Here is a 15,343-nt window from a genome sequence, read left to right as displayed (position 1 = left end):
GCTGCAGAAGGAAGACAGCGGTGGGGTAGAGCCCGGCCTTTGTCTGGCATCACGTGCATTCAGAGTTAACAGCTCCCAGAGGACGAAGGAGGCTTTAGGCTCTGGATGTGGCCCTCAGTGGGTATTAGCACAAGCCTCGCCCTCAATGCCAGGGTCATCATTTTCTCTGGCATGACCACTTTACCACCCATGAAATAATCCATTGAAAATAATAAAAGCAAAAGAGGTGCCCACCCCGTGACAACATACATCACTTGAAAGGCAGCTTGTTTAGAAAACGCAGAGCCCACTCCCAACTTTATGTCTTAGACAGTTTGCCTGTTTTAGTGACGTCGTGGCAGCTGGGGCTGGCACGTTGGCCTGGCCCTGGGCTGTGGTCTCCCTTCCCCCATGCTGTGCGATGCTGGTGGAGGGTTGGCGCTCGCCCCCGCTGAGCCTGTCTCGTCATCTGAAAACCGGGTTTAAAGGCAAGGCTCAGCCTCCAGGAAGGGATTCAGTTGTGGAACGCTCGGTGTTTGGGACACGGGCCTGACACTGTCACGCCTGCGCTGCTGTGGCCTCTGTGGTGGGGCAGAGCGTTCCCCCCCACCCCGAGGAAGCCGGCATGGCCCCGCCACTCACCGCACCGGCTCTCGTCCTCACCGCTGGGGCAGTGCAGGATGCCGTCGCACCAGTGAGAGGGGCTGACGCAGGTCCCCGAGGAGCTGCATTCCATCCCCAAGCACTCGTCCTCCACTGGCAGAGAAATGGAAGGGAGATGTCCGTCGGGCTGAGAAACCGAGAAAACCTCCCAGCACCCAGGTGACAAGAGGTAGTGAGCTTTTCCTCCTTTAGTGTAGAAGGAGGGGGTGAGTCCTTGCCGGCAAGGTACGTCACGGGGAGCGGCCGCAGGGATCCTGAACCCCTCGGGTCTGTCACTTTACTCAGGGGAGGACCCCTAGCCTCGGATCTGGACGGCACCCGCACTCTCTGCCGCACAGGTGAGTCCTGTGATCCACAAACCCTGCCCCGGGCTGATGGAAGAGACCTGGCTGCGGGTACAGGAGGGGCCTGTGGCAGCCACCTCCGTACACTGAGACGCAGGAACCAGGTGTGGCCCCGAGGTGCTGCACTCACTGTGCTCACGAGTGCCAGGAGCCACCTGGTACCCTGAAGCACAGGGTGAACTCAACATGCTTCTCCCACGTGCATCAATATCACCCACAAAGGGCACGGGATCTTGACAACCCACGGATTAGGAGGAAGCATGCAAACGAGATTGGCCAATTCCGAGAAAGGTTATTCATGCATCACGTAACCAAACAGGAGGAAAGAGATGAGAAATTTCACGAGGGGCTGTGGGTGAGCCCCCAGCCCAGAGAGTAGGGCCACTAAAGGGCCGGCACACCACGACTTGGCCCTGTCCTGCACTTACTGAGCTTCCATAGCAGCATGGCGGCCAGGACTGCTCCAGCCAGGAGGGCCCCCAGGGAGAGGGTGACACACAGGACTTTCTTAGTCCCTGGAAGAAAAGAGTCGAGTAAAAACAGCTTAGTCGCCAAGTTTCTTAGAAGTTAGACTCTCAAATATATATGGTATATCCTATCAAGGAATAATAATTTCTTATACATTTAAAAATGTGACTTTTCTCTTTACGAACGTATCGTGGGAGGTCTTACTTCTTGCATAGCACTGAACTTCAGGCTTTTTTTGAGACCCGAAGCAGGAAGCCGTGATATGAAGCAACATACATTAAAATTAAGCTCTTCCACAAGTGTGGCCTGAAGGTAGTCAAATACATGATGAATGTAAAAAAAATGGCTGAAAAAAGGAAACATACCTTGTTCCGGTGATTATAAAGCATAAGCAAAATAATAATAATGCTCCTCAGACTATCATCTCCATGTCAGTGGTACCCAAGGCAGCAGGAAAAAAGCCTCTTCCTCAAGGTGGTTTAGGGAGGGATGGGACAGAGTCACACTGACTCATTTAAACAGTCACTGGCCGCCTGTGGCTATCTGCACTTCAAATAATTACCATTAAATGATATTAAATCGTTCTGTAAATTCAACTACTCAGTAATCCCATGTGACCAGTGGCTGCTGCGCTGGACTGTGAAGAGGCAGGAAGTTCTACTGGGCAGCGCTGGCATCGCTCCCGGGTCTGGGGGCAGGAACTCTGGGCTCACATTTCAGCTAAGAATACAAGTCTTTGGAGAAGGCCACCAGCGCTCTCTAGTCAAAACAAACCAACACGCCATTGTCAGTCAGAGTGTAAGCCAAACGTCAAGCCAAGGTTCAGAGGAAGGCGCCCCCCACCGCCGCCCTCAGCAGTTCCTGTGCAGAGAGCAGCCCCAGGCCCAGTGATCCCTTGGGATAGGCGGAGAGGCGGAGGGAAGTGTCGGGGCGAAGGCGCTCACACAGACCCTCCAACCCCTTAGTTCATACAGGAGGACACCCAGGCTGCAGAGGTGCAGTGTGGGGGGGCCTTGCACCCCAACTGTGCACATTCTTGCTTCCAGAAGTCCACCAGACCAAGACGTTCAGCTTCTGGGGTTGATAGACCAGAGCTGACCCATCTGATCGGGGCTCAAAGCCTCGCCTCTCATTTTGTTACCATGTTCTGCAAATCCCACAGTCTGTGCCCAAACCGGCTTAGAAATCACCGGGGAGCCTGTTACCCAGAGATTCTGACTCAGCTCGGGGAGAGGAGGCGTGAGTCTGCAGTGCCACAGGCTCACAGCCGCCGGTCTGAGGAGCTCCATGTGCCGCCAGCCACATTATCAGGACTTGGCATTGTGGTTGCATCTGACCGAAAGCAGGGCAGGGTCACCAAGGAAGCTCAGGGGGAATTCCAAGTGGCCAATTTGACCCATTAGTCAAGGATGATGTCTTCCTTTAGGAGACTTCCCTATGTGTTATCTTATCCAAGATAAAATAACGTGCCTGGTGAGTTGAGGGCTATTAAACTAGGTACCTTGAACCTCTCGTTGAGAAGGTGGCAACCTGCCCAGCCCTCACTAGGAGCTTGGGCAGCGGGAGCCCCGGATCTCACCTCTGGGGGACAGGCATTTCGGAATCATTGTCTGGTCGATCAGACATGACTGGGTGCTGGTTTGCAATTGTACAGATTGTGAGTGTAATTGTAACTGACTAATCATTTACCTTCATTGTGGTCAATTGTTGGTGCAAAAGCCCTATCGTTTCCAGGGTCAACTATTAGTATCACAGGATTGTTGACCTTCAGTCCTCCAAAACCCAGACATTCACATGTGTATGCATTGTGGTTCAATGTGAAACACCTATGACTCTTGCTCAAACAAATAGAGCCATTAAGATAAAAATTTCCCTTGTATTCCTGCTGGGGTTCTCTTGAGTTTGTGCTGTTTAAGTAACTTGCAAAATACTGTCAAGGCTCTGACAGGCTACATGCTGCATGATTCCAACTCTACATTCTGGAAAAGGCAAAACTGTGGAGACAGTTAGATCAGTGTTTGCCAAGTGTCAGGGAAGAGAGGGAAGGATGAGCTAAGACCATGATAGGCTCAGACTAGGGGTCCTCAGCCTGGGTACCATGGACATCTTGGCTGGGTCATTCTTGGTGGGGGAGTGGTCATCCTATGCACTGGAGGATGTTTAGCAGCATCGCTGGCACCTACCCAGGAGATGCCAGTAGCACCCCCAGCCCAGTTATAACAACCAAAACTGTCTCCAGACATCGCCACATGTCCCTGGGGGTCGAAATCACCCAGATTAGCAGCCACTGGCCTCAATCTACCAACCACCACCAGAAAGACATCAGTGCAGAGACAAGTGTTTCCTTGATCCAAGACAAATTAATGGAGAGAAAGAGAACCACACAGGAAAGAAGCAGGGGCAGAAAACACAGGAACGGAAGAGAGTAGCGGTGCGGAGAAGGAAGGATGGGCGAGCCACCTATGAAGCGCGAAGGAGGCAGGGGCAAGGACTGAGGCAGAAATCCAAGGGCGACGGCACTTGTGAAGAGCCGGAGCGGTCTGCGGAGGGGCGTCTTCAAAGGGTACGGGTCTTATTCACTATTCCTTACTGCCATTATTTACGGCATGGTGGTGGCACGTGGAAATTCACTCTGTCACTAATCTTTAACTGTGCAAGTTGTGTACGTAGGCAGGTGTATCTCACGAATTAAAATAAAAACATTATCAGTGAAAATGTTCCTTGGTCCAGCCACTGTACTGGCTCTGTGCTCATAGTAGTAATGGCAGTACTTGTCCTGCCTGGGCAGTTCTCACCATGTCAACTAGCCTGCATTGAAAGCTTGGGGAGGGGTGCGACGGGAAGGGGTCTGGAGGGAGAAGAGATAAAATGCAATGCAAAGAAAGCGGATGAATGAGAGGATAAGAAAGATATGGGATTAAGGTGATGGGCAGAGGACACACCACCTTCAGTCCCTCAACCCTCCTCCGTGGCCCAGTCAGGTCTGGCTACAAGACCCCTCAAGGTAAGAGAAATGTTCAACAATTCCACCGGCCACTTCATTCACCAAACACAAAATACGCAAGATACTCTTTGAGCACCGTGAACGTAACTTGCAGTGCCCAGCGAATGGTACACAGAGAAAGGTTAAATCGTTTGTCCCTGCATTGGGGGTTTCCCATCTACTCAAGATGATTCAGCGACAAACCACGCAGACAAGAGGCAGTTCAGAGAAGCCCAGCTAGATAGACCACCCTGGGTGGCACAGGCCAAGCCAGTACCAGAGCATTAGTGGGAGATGAAGGTCTTAGCAGCCGGGAGGCCCCCAAAGGCCCACAGGAGGCAAGACCCAGGCCCACAGCTTTGACACAGAGTGGGGGAGGGGAGAGGTATGCAGAGCCAGACCAGCCCCGCAAACATAGGAGAGCTGGCACCAGAGCCGGTGGGGCAGACGGGCCACCGGAGAAAGCAGACCCAAAACTCGGGCTCCATTAGAGGAAATAAATGCAAAAAGGGTCCTACTTGAGGTGCATGCTGGCCCCGACGGGGGTTTGGGCTGCATGAGGATGACGGGTGTCGAGGTGTGCGTCTGAACCCTCGGGGTGTACTGGGGCACCGCGGGCGGGTAGTACCGAGCCGGGTACCCCGCGTAGGCACGGTGGGCCATGGGCGGCTGCGGAGAGTAGAGGCTTTCGGGTTGGAATCCATGGTTCTCATAGTAAGGCCCGACACCTGGTGGTGACCCCTGAATGATTAAAAAGAAGATGAATGACACAGCATTGTAAAGCAGCTATACCTCACTAAACATATTTATTTTTAATTTAAAAATAAGATGAATGATACAAAACCCTAATTATCCTAAAGGTTAAATATACACCCCATCACACTCAGACAAGACACTGGGACAGCGCTGCAGATTTTTTTTTTTAACATCTTTATTGGGGTATAATTGCTTTACAATGGTGTGTTACTTTCTGCTTTACAACAGAGTGAATCAGTTATACGTATACATGTGTCCCCATATCCCCTCCCTCCTGCGTCTCCCTCCCACCCTCCCTATCCCACCCCTCTAGGTGGTCACAAAGCACCGAGGTGGTCTCTCCGTGCCATGCGGCTGCTTTCCAATATCTATCTTACGCTTGGTAGTGTATATACGTCCATGCCACTCTCTCACTTCGTCCCAGCTTACCCTTCCCCCTCCCCGTGGCCTCAAGTCCATTCTCTATGTCTGCGTCTTTCTTCCTGTCCTGCCCCTAGGTTCTTCAGAACCTTGTTTTTTTTTTTTTAGATTCCATATATATGTGTTAGCATACGGTATTTATTTTTCTCTTTCTGACTTACTTCACTCTGTATGACAGACTCTAGGTCCGTCCACCTGACTACAGATAACTCAATTTCATTTCTTTTTATGGCTGAGTAATATTCCACTGTATATATGTGCCACATCTTGTTTCTCCATTCATCTGTCGATGGACACTTGGGTTGCTTCCATGTCCTGGCTATTGTAAATAGAGCTGCAATGAACATTGTGGTACATGACTCTTTTGGAATTATGGTATTCTCAGGGTATATGCCCAGTAGTGGGATTGCTGGGTCAGTGCTGCAGATTCTTTTAGGGCATCTTTAATTGTGCCAAAGACTGAACTCACATAGAATGAAAAGTCACCAGTGTTTCCAATTAATTTGCAATAGTGTTTGGGTTTGTTTGTTTGTTTGTTTACTATTCATCTTTTGAAATAAAGAAAAAAACAAATGGCTGACATTGAGACTGAGTAAAAACATGTGTAGAAGTCTGGGGATGAGCCAATACCCTATCCCCTGAGAGTGGGCTACAAAGTTATGGACTAGCAATGCCAGAATTATAATAAGAATAATAAGAGCTGACATTCGAGAGCTCACCTGCTTCGGGCATCTGTATTCATGCCCTCCTTGAAGCGTGACCATAACCCCCTAAGGTGGTACAGCTGTGATGGATATACCCATTTTGCAGACGGGAACGTGAGTGACAGAGATTAATAAATCTGCCTAAAAGATTTACAACTTGCGGGGTGGCTAGCAGATCTGCTCGCACGAGCATCTTTCTAGGGCACATGCGTTTATGTTGAGAGTGTGCGGAGTTCAGCAGCTCCGTCCCCGTCAGTGGAATTTCTGGGACACAGTGTGTACACACACAAACGTGGAAGGGGGGGCCCAGCGACTCCATTTCCCTCAGCTCCATCCTTTGGCTGGTTTCCATCTTCTTAGAATGCCCTCCCCTCCCCCTCTGCCTACTTAAAAATTGCCCTCTCCAGGCCCTGCCCCCCCACTGGACACTCCGAACCCCAGGAGCCTGCCATCTTGTCCTGCTTCAGCCCCCCTGAACTGCCCACTGGCTGGGCCACTCTGGGAGCCACACTTGCCCTCTTATCTGAGTGTCCACATGCAACACTCCTCCCCACTCAGTAATTTGTCCCCTTGCTCCTTGTTAACTGAGAGTTCAGAGAGGACCAGTATTCTGAGCAGAGGGCACTTGATGCTGAGAATTTTAAACAGGGCCTCCAGGGCAGCGTGATTAGAAAGCAATGGGCCAAATGCGAGTTTAATAACTCACCAATGCGCTCCTTCCAAAGTCCAAAGATTACACTCGAAACCAGAGCAGTAACAGAAAGGGAATACGAAATGTAATCTCTCATCTAAATGGGGGAACCAGAGGCCAAAAAGCGGCACAGGCGTTTGGCCTCTATCTGAAGCATCTAAGAATGTGCCGTCCTTCCCAGGAAAGGTGGGAGCAGTCACGGCAGTTCGGCCCAGTGAATTCCTGTGCTGTGGATTTAAAATTTAAAAAGGCTCTAGTGTAAATAATACATAATACTAAATAAAGGGGCAGGGGAAGCAAACGTCTGTTTTCCAGATAGAAGAGAGAGAAGAATTTTGTCATTAACCAATAGAATAACTACTAAATGCACTTATTCCCAGGTTTAAGACGATGAGTGAGATGTGATGGGGAATAAAGATAGTGCATTTGTCTCCAAAGTGTGTGTGTTGTGGGGCGGGGGGGTCTCAGGGAGAGGGACAGCCAGCCCAATGTCCCATGCAGCCATAGCCTGTCCCAGGCTACCAGGAAGCAAGGCGACTCAGTGCTCTGCTGGCCGGTGGTATCCCAAGCGCGCTTTTCTTCCCAGGACTCACTCCCTCTCACCACCGTCCTGCCTCTATCTGTCCCCACACCCTCACCCCTGTCCCTTGCCCCACCCCAATCTGAGCAAGAAGAGAAGAGGCCCAGGGGAGAATCACACATCCACACCCCCTCCCAGAGCCCTGAGACTTCCCGCTGTGCAGCTGTCACATGGCTCCCCCCGCCCGACCCCTGCTCACCCCTCACCCCAAGAACGCCTTCACAGCATCCAGGGAGCAAAGGCAGTCCTGCAAGCAGCTCTCAAAATGCCGACTCACACACATAGCTGGAAACAACAGAAGGAACCGGGAACAGAGGAAAGGCCAGGAAGGTAATGATTAACCACTTACTGAGTTTAAAGCCATCCTGATTTTATCAGCAGCATCAAGTAAAGGGAGGTATTTGGAACGTCCAAGCTGACCTAGAAGAAACAACGACAAGACTGTGCTATTTCTGTACCGGTGAGTTTGCTCACGATGAATCGAGAACGCAGTAGAAGGATCGCCTCTCGCCAGAGCCATGGCGGTTCTGCCCGCTCACCTTTGCCTTCACCTCACCACCTCCTCCTGCAGCTGCTCACCTTGAAGAAGACTGGGACCCACTTGCTTGTTAAGTTCAGGGCCTGCGGCACTCACCCAGCTCCCACCGGGAGGCCCAGACTTCCCCGACGTCACCTCCACCAAAAGGAGAATCCAGGAAGAGAGAAACGTGCACAGGGACTTATAGACGGTTGAGTCGGGTGGCGGGGAAGAAAGGTAAAACTCCGGGTCAACTCCTGGCAGTGCCACACCCTGAGGTGTCCTTGGGCGACTGAGCTCTCTGAATCTCAGACAGAAGCGGACGCAGCCATCACGCTGGATTGCTCAAGTGAGGATTTAACGCGAGGGCACAGGCAGACACCTCATGTGCCCAGGCCATGGCAGGGGTGATGAGACTCTGCAGAGCATCCACTGGGACAACGGAGCAGCCACTGACCCCAGCGTGGAGCAGGTGGTCTAGAGCTTAGACCCACATGGAGGCCACACCTGACTTTTCAAGTAATCCATATGGAACCGCCCCAACCTTAATAAACAAATATATTTAGAAATTCCATAAAGCACAGCCATACTGGGCTTCCCTGGTGGCGCAGTGGTTGAGAGTCCGCCTGCTGATGCAGGGGACGCGGGTTCGTGCCCCGGTCCGGGAAGATCCCACATGCCGCGGAGCGGCTGGGCCCGTGAGCCATGGCCGCCGAGCCTGCGCGTCCGGAGCCTGTGCTCCGCAATGGGAGAGGCCACGACAGTGAGAGGCCCGCATACCGCAAAACAAACAAACAAACAAACAAACAAACAAAAAAACACATCCACACCCGCCTGCTACTCCACTCACTATCCCAAATCCAGAAAAGAAAGAAGTTCAGAACTAACCATTTGGGTGGTTTCTAAGGATATCGGTCATGAAAAGAAAGTCCCGCATCACCTTGTTTGCTGACATTTGTGAACAGTAGTATCTAGAAAGACCATCAACATAAAAAGTTTTATAGTAAAGCCTTATCTGACGTCACTCTTCCCATCATAAGCAAATAATGGCCTTTGTCCACCACCCCTGGCTGCCCTGACTTGACCAAACAATACTCCAAGAAACGGCCTTCACAATCACGCCTCCACAGGACCCCAGCCACAGTGAGAAAGCTCTGTGTTTCAGAGCTGGCCAGATCAGGTCTGATCATTTTTCATCTGTGAAGTGCCCGACACACAGCAGATGCAGACAGCACGATGACTAGACTCTGGATCCAAACCCCAGCTCAGTCACTCACTACCTGTGACCTGGGACAACTCAGTTAATGTTTCTGGGCCTTGGTTTCCTTGTCTGCAAAAGGGCTTAACAGTAGCACCCACTACAGGGTTGTTAGGGGCGTAAAATGAGTTGATAAAGAAGCTCTTAGTGCCTGGCACACAGGAAGTGCTACATACGCTTCCTTGGGGGCGCAGGGGTTAAGAATCCGCCTGCCAATGCAGGGGACACGGGTTCAAGCCTTGGTCCGGGAAGATCCCACATGCCGCAGAGCAACTAAGCCCGTGCGCCACAACTACTGAGCCCGTGCTCTAGAGCCCGTGAGCCACAATTACTGAGCCCGCGTGCCACAACAAGAGAAGCCACCGCAATGAGCAGCCCACACACCGCGACGAAGAGTAGCCCCCACTCGCCGCAACTAGAGAAAGCCCGTGTGCAGCAACAAAGACCCAATGCAGCCAAAAAAAAAAAAAGTGATCATAAAGCTGATAAACGTTGAACAGCCCACAGAGGCAGGATGGGCCCGATCGGTCGCAGTTGCAGATTTGCAGATTTGTATCTGGAAAGGGTGCTCAAGACACCAACTCCACAGGCTCTGAAAATCCAATGGAGCCAAAGGCAACAGAGCCAGCTCCTGCCGGGCACTGCGACTCTAACTCCAGAGGGAAATTATTCTTTGACTCATTACGTTAAAAAAAGAAAACCCTGGGGACATATGTAAATGTACAGCTGATTCACTATGTTATACAGCAGAAGCTAACACACCATTGTAAAGCAATTATACTCCAATAAAGATGTTCAAAAAAACCCCAACATTAACTTGCTATAAATAAAAATATAAGTATGGCTGTTTAATCTCAGGAAACCTCATTGAACAAGTCACAAGAAAGATGCAGCGATCATTTATTCACTCTTCATGCAAAGATAAAATAAAAGAACCAGTTTGTACTGATAGCTTTAAGATTTTTTTAAGATTTAAAAAAAGAGTCAACACTTTTCCGAGCATGAGGAAATAAACCTGAGCGATATACAGGAGGAAGAGCTCACCATTCAGAATATATATGACGGTTAAGCCTTTAAGTGGGTGTGATTATCACATATTAATAACCTTTCCTACGTCGGCATCTGCTCTGTAAAGAGAGAGGGTTCTGAGACTTGACAGCAATACAATATCCTCTAGTCGAAGCAGGAAAAGCTCACACCTTCCTCGGATTAGTTTCAGGCGAGTACTGCCCCAGAGAACATTCTCAGCCCTGGTTTCTCTGGCTGTCACTCTCTGTGCCTCTGAGCTATCTCGCCAGTTATAGGGTTGGTTGAAGTTTCAGGAAATGAAAATTTGATCCCACTGGCGGCTTTCCCAGTTTAAGAGCCCTCTGAAAGGAGTGATGAAGCAATGCCCGAAATCCACGCTCCCTATTCATTCAAGATCCCTAACAGCGGGAGACTAGGAAGCCAGGAGCTCCAGGGACACCGGGAGCCGCGGCCGGGAATTGCCCCGTAAAAGCCCAGGACCCAGAAGTAACCGCAGCGCAATCGTATCTCACCCAGCGTTCCCACGGCCCACAAACCCTTAGAACCCAGAACACCAAGTGTGCCCAGATCGGCTGCATGGACTTTGGAAGGAAAGACGAGAGTCGTGCCACCTCTAACTCTCTGTGGCCAAAAACAAAGGAAGGGGGAAATGTCTCCCTCGGGAACTGGACCTGACGGGAGACGCACTGCTGCCTAAAAGGACCAGGAGATCACGTTCCGCGTGGTTCTTCTTCGAAACAGGCAATTCCACGCCCACACAAGATAGTAAATCTCTTTAACTGGTTTCTGAAAGGAGCAACACAGCCCAGATGGTGAGAGACAACACTGTTTCTCCAATGTTCTTTCCTGTCAGCTAAAGGACACAGATGATTGCCCTGGATTCCAGAAAGCCAGCCTCAGTGACGCACTTTTGCTTGAAGCGACAAAGGGTATGTGTGCCAAAGCTTGGTCCCCTTCTTTGTTCCCAGCGAGGGCCCGCTCCAACTTCACCCACTCGAGTCACACAACAGCACACGGCTGTCCTGGGCCAGCCCAGGCTCTCCTTTCAGAGGGCTGACTCATGCCTCGAGTCACCTGCCCGGCCACCACTCAACAGCATATGGTGCCGTGGAATCCTACCAGCTTCCCATGAAGTGATGAAGATATTTCCAAACAAGAAGAGCCTCTCCTTATACTGCAGTGTCTTTCCTCTGGACCTCAGAACGCATTTGCTGGAGGTTTATTTTGAAAACTACCAAACCAACGCAAATGAGGTCAGCCTCATAGAACCCCATCCGGGGGTCAGGGGTTTTCCCTATAATGAAGGCTCCACTGACTTTCCCCCGACACACCGTTCACGCAGGGGCTCCTGCACTGGGCCCCGCTGGGTACCTTCGAGATGCTGGTGGTGTGATGCGGTGTGATGGGTGAAAGAAGCTCCACCTCCCTTGACCTCAGATTCAGTATCCCTTCTGTAAACTCCAAAGCAAGCAACACCAACAGACACTCCCTGTCCGATGACCCATGACCAGTGGAACCCCTATGCTTCAACCACTGCACAAAACCACCTTACATGTAAAGATGTCTTCACGTCCTCTTGGGGACAAAATGCACTGTTAGAGGGAAGGTAACAGACTGTGGTGGATTTAAGTAACAGTTCAATATAAACAAGTATAAGACCATCAGAAAAATGGCACATACTGTGATTGACACAGGAATGAGAGAAAGGGAGATGGAGAGAGAGACAGCAGCTCAGAAGTATTGCCTGCATCATACAAGTTTCTTTCTCTATGAATGCCTCATGGTCCAAACGAGATTACAAACTTTTTAGGGCAGGAATTGGGTCTGGTCCTTTTTTTTTTTTTTCAAATCTAGCTTTGTACCATACAAAGAAAGCAAATATATATATTTGCATCCCAAAGGCCAAATGAGTAAGATGAAATTTAAGAGAGAGAGAGTGCCGGAAAGCCTGCACCTGGACAAAAACAGCCTCCAAATTGAGGACGTGGGTGACCGCACAGGTCCAGGTGTACAGAGCTGACTGCATGCCGAATACGATAGACAGGCTGGAGAGGTGTCCCAGTCCCTCTAGGAGGGAAGAGGCCTCGACAAAGTGCAAAAGCCACTGTCTAAGGTTTGAAGAACTTGCCCGAGTCAGTCCGTGAAATGGGCATAACACGTCAATGGGGTTTTTGCCAGGATTAAGTGCGTACATGTCCTAGCACCGTGCCCTTCACATGATGAGCCCTCAGGAATAACATAATGATAGCAGCTAAGGGACTGCTGTGTGGAAAGGGGACTCAATTTTTTTCTGTGAAAATCCAAAGGAAGAATCCAAGATCAAAATGGTCAGAAACATGAGGAAGGCAGATTTAACTCAATCCAGGGAAACCAAGTTTCCAACAATGAGAAAGTTTCAATATCGACTGGATTGCCTTGGAAGAAACACAGTTCCTCAAACCAAAAAAAATGTTTGATCCAACACTGGAAGGTGGTTTCTCAGCACATTCTAGAACCAAATTAGGCTTCAGTTGCGGGGCCAGACGTGACGATCTTTTATTCTTCTTGATGGGAAATGCAAAGGGTAAACTCCAAACGCATCCCTAGAAAACACAGGCTCCATGTGCCCCATGTACAAGATCCAGTGAGGCCAGGTGTGAGCCCTGCCAGGAGGGCCCCTCGGGAATCAAGGATCTTAAAGGGATTCTGACATGGGGTCACATACAAACAAGTAATCACAAAGCCTGGGCTTAGTGTCGTCTTCCAGATCAGAGCTCACTAGAAAGTATTTCTCTAACAAACGTCCACTGGAAGGCCACGGTCTCTCTTCCCAGGCCTACTTGGTTGAGCTCCCAACGAGTCTGTCCACACTCTGCCCTTGCATGAGTTTCTAGACTTCAGCTTGTGTCTTTCAAACATGTCCTGCTTTCATATCACACTTCTGTACCCTCACCCCCTCCTGCACCCTACCCCACCCCACTGATGCCTGATGGTGCACACAAACTAAATGCCTGCAGTTTCCACCCACAGCAAGTCCTTCCCTCCTTCTCCTTGACTTGCCTCTAACAGGAGCAAAAAGCCTGTCCTTGGGTCACCTTCCCTCTTCAAAATCCAGTTTACAGTCCAAGGAGCTGCCCGCACCCTCACCAGAATTGCAGCATCTGCGGTTCTCCCGGGACGCCGCTAATGCTGCCCCTGACACTTTTCACACCCCCACTTCCTCTTCTCCTGGCCGCTGTCCAGTGGCCACGGGGCAAACCAAGTCCCAGGTCACCTGCCCTTCCTCCTGACCTCAAGCTCTGTCTCTGGGTTGTTCCCTGGAACTGCCCGTGCGATCAGCCGAGCCCTTTGCTACTTCATGTGCAGTTGGGACCAGGGTGGTCAATGGCACAGGGGGCACCTGGAGTCCCCTCCCACACACCCAGGCCTACAGCCCCGGGGGGCTTGCAAGCCAGGGTTCCCCAAGATGGCCTACGTATAGGGCTCCCCACCCCCGAGCTAGGAAGGGACTCACCAAGCCCGGCCCAATTCACATCTCAGCACTCAGGTGTGTGACACCCTTGCTCCCTATACCCAGAGGCCACTTAGCTTGTCCTGGGGCCGGCCCAGTGGCAGGGGTCCCCTGGCAGGTGCCCCGGAAACTAAGGAGGGACCAGGAAGGGCAGCAGAGGCTCAGCAATTGTGGGAAAAGCAGCGGCACCCCAGGAGACCCAGAGCTGTGAGAGCGGCAGAGGGCGGATGAGTATGTGGGACTTGAGTGCCCCTTCTCCGTCCCCCACTCAAGCAGGGCCAGCTTCCCCTCCTTAGGTAAGCGAGGCTGACCAGACACTATGTTGAGCCAGTCGCCTTTCCTTTCTGCTTGCCTGCCTAAGGCTCAGGCACGACCCCTGGTTCCCAAGCCTGGAACTTTCTGGGGGGCTTAGAAAAAATAGATTTCCTGTTCCTTCCGAGTCTGATGCAGCAGTTGAAACCAAGGCGATGACCCCAAATGGTTACAAAGCCCCCCAGGACTCCTGCCCCAGGCTTAGGTGGAAAAGAATGAGACACCAGCCCGGAGCCCTGGCTTGCACATCCTGATAGACCCCCGTGCCCCCAGGCCAGGCCCAGAGTCACAGTCAGCACGCTTACAGGACGATGACGATGACAACCGACACAATGTCCTTCGTGTGTCTAGGCTTCATTGCCTACAAGACATTTTCACCCTTGGCGCCATCACCCGGAGAGGTCAACCCTCTGCACTGCCCCAGGCTCTCCTGCCCGGGTCACCCCGGAAGCGAGCAGCACGGAGCCCAGGTGGGGCTCTGCTCTTGGATTATGGGGAAGCCAGCCTGGCTGGCGAGCAAGCCCCTCTCCCGCGAGGGGTCCAGGCATCGCTCAGCTTCCCTGGAGCCAGGTGGCCTGCCTGCATCCCCAGTTCTCCCTACAGGACATGGGGCCTGGAGCAAGTTATGTCACCCCTCTGCCTCAGTTTCCTCTCACCTGAGTTAAATACATCATAAAGAGCTTGGCATGATGCCTGGCTGGAAGAAAACGCCACATCCACATTTGCTGTTATCATGACAACACCAGCGCGGCCCAACTTTCTCCTACAATTAAGGCGACTGAGCCCAGGGTGCGAGGGGGCTCAAGCTCCACGCCATCTCCTGGGCTCTGTAGGCTCCCAGCAACTACACAAACTTGCTAGAAGACCGACCTTGGAGGCGTCAATAAGAAAGACATCGCTGGGGACCAAACAGACTGCGGAGTCATGAGAAAGCCCCCTGCTGCTCACCAGGTGATATTTTTCAAAGCAGAGAGGGAGGTGTGTCCGCCCGCCGGTCTCCAGGCAGAGGCGGCCACCGCAACTCCCGGACTCCTGTGTTGAGCGCTTGCTGGTGTGCCCCCTGGCCTTTCAGCCTTGACCCAGGGGTCCAGTAAGCTTGGCCGGGGTGGGGAGACGCAGGCCTGCCCCGCCTCTGGTAAAGCTGAGAGA

General features: G+C 51.6%; 1 protein-coding gene across 1 annotated transcript in view; it reads right to left on the bottom strand.

Annotated features, from left to right (window-relative positions):
• The window catches only part of TMPRSS2 (transmembrane serine protease 2), a 37,041-nt gene extending 22,055 nt beyond the window's left edge, over positions 1-14,986 (bottom strand). The window contains exons 1-5 of the mRNA XM_007452880.1: positions 14,851-14,986; positions 7,938-8,008; positions 4,956-5,178; positions 1,415-1,501; positions 622-735 (exon numbers count right to left, since the gene is read on the bottom strand). Of these exons, the coding sequence (XP_007452942.1) occupies positions 622-735; positions 1,415-1,501; positions 4,956-5,178; positions 7,938-8,008; positions 14,851-14,929 (574 nt within the window). The 5' untranslated portion in view covers positions 14,930-14,986. The remainder of the gene's footprint in view (positions 1-621; positions 736-1,414; positions 1,502-4,955; positions 5,179-7,937; positions 8,009-14,850) is intronic.
• Between the last annotated feature and the right edge of the window lie 357 nt (positions 14,987-15,343).

Source organism: Lipotes vexillifer, unplaced genomic scaffold (genome assembly GCF_000442215.2).
Source record: "Lipotes vexillifer unplaced genomic scaffold, Lipotes_vexillifer_v1.1 scaffold478, whole genome shotgun sequence".
In the NCBI taxonomy this organism is placed as follows: Eukaryota; Metazoa; Chordata; class Mammalia; order Artiodactyla; family Lipotidae; genus Lipotes; species Lipotes vexillifer.
Note: the sequence above shows the minus strand (reverse complement) of the source record. Positions and strands in the feature narration are given on the sequence as shown.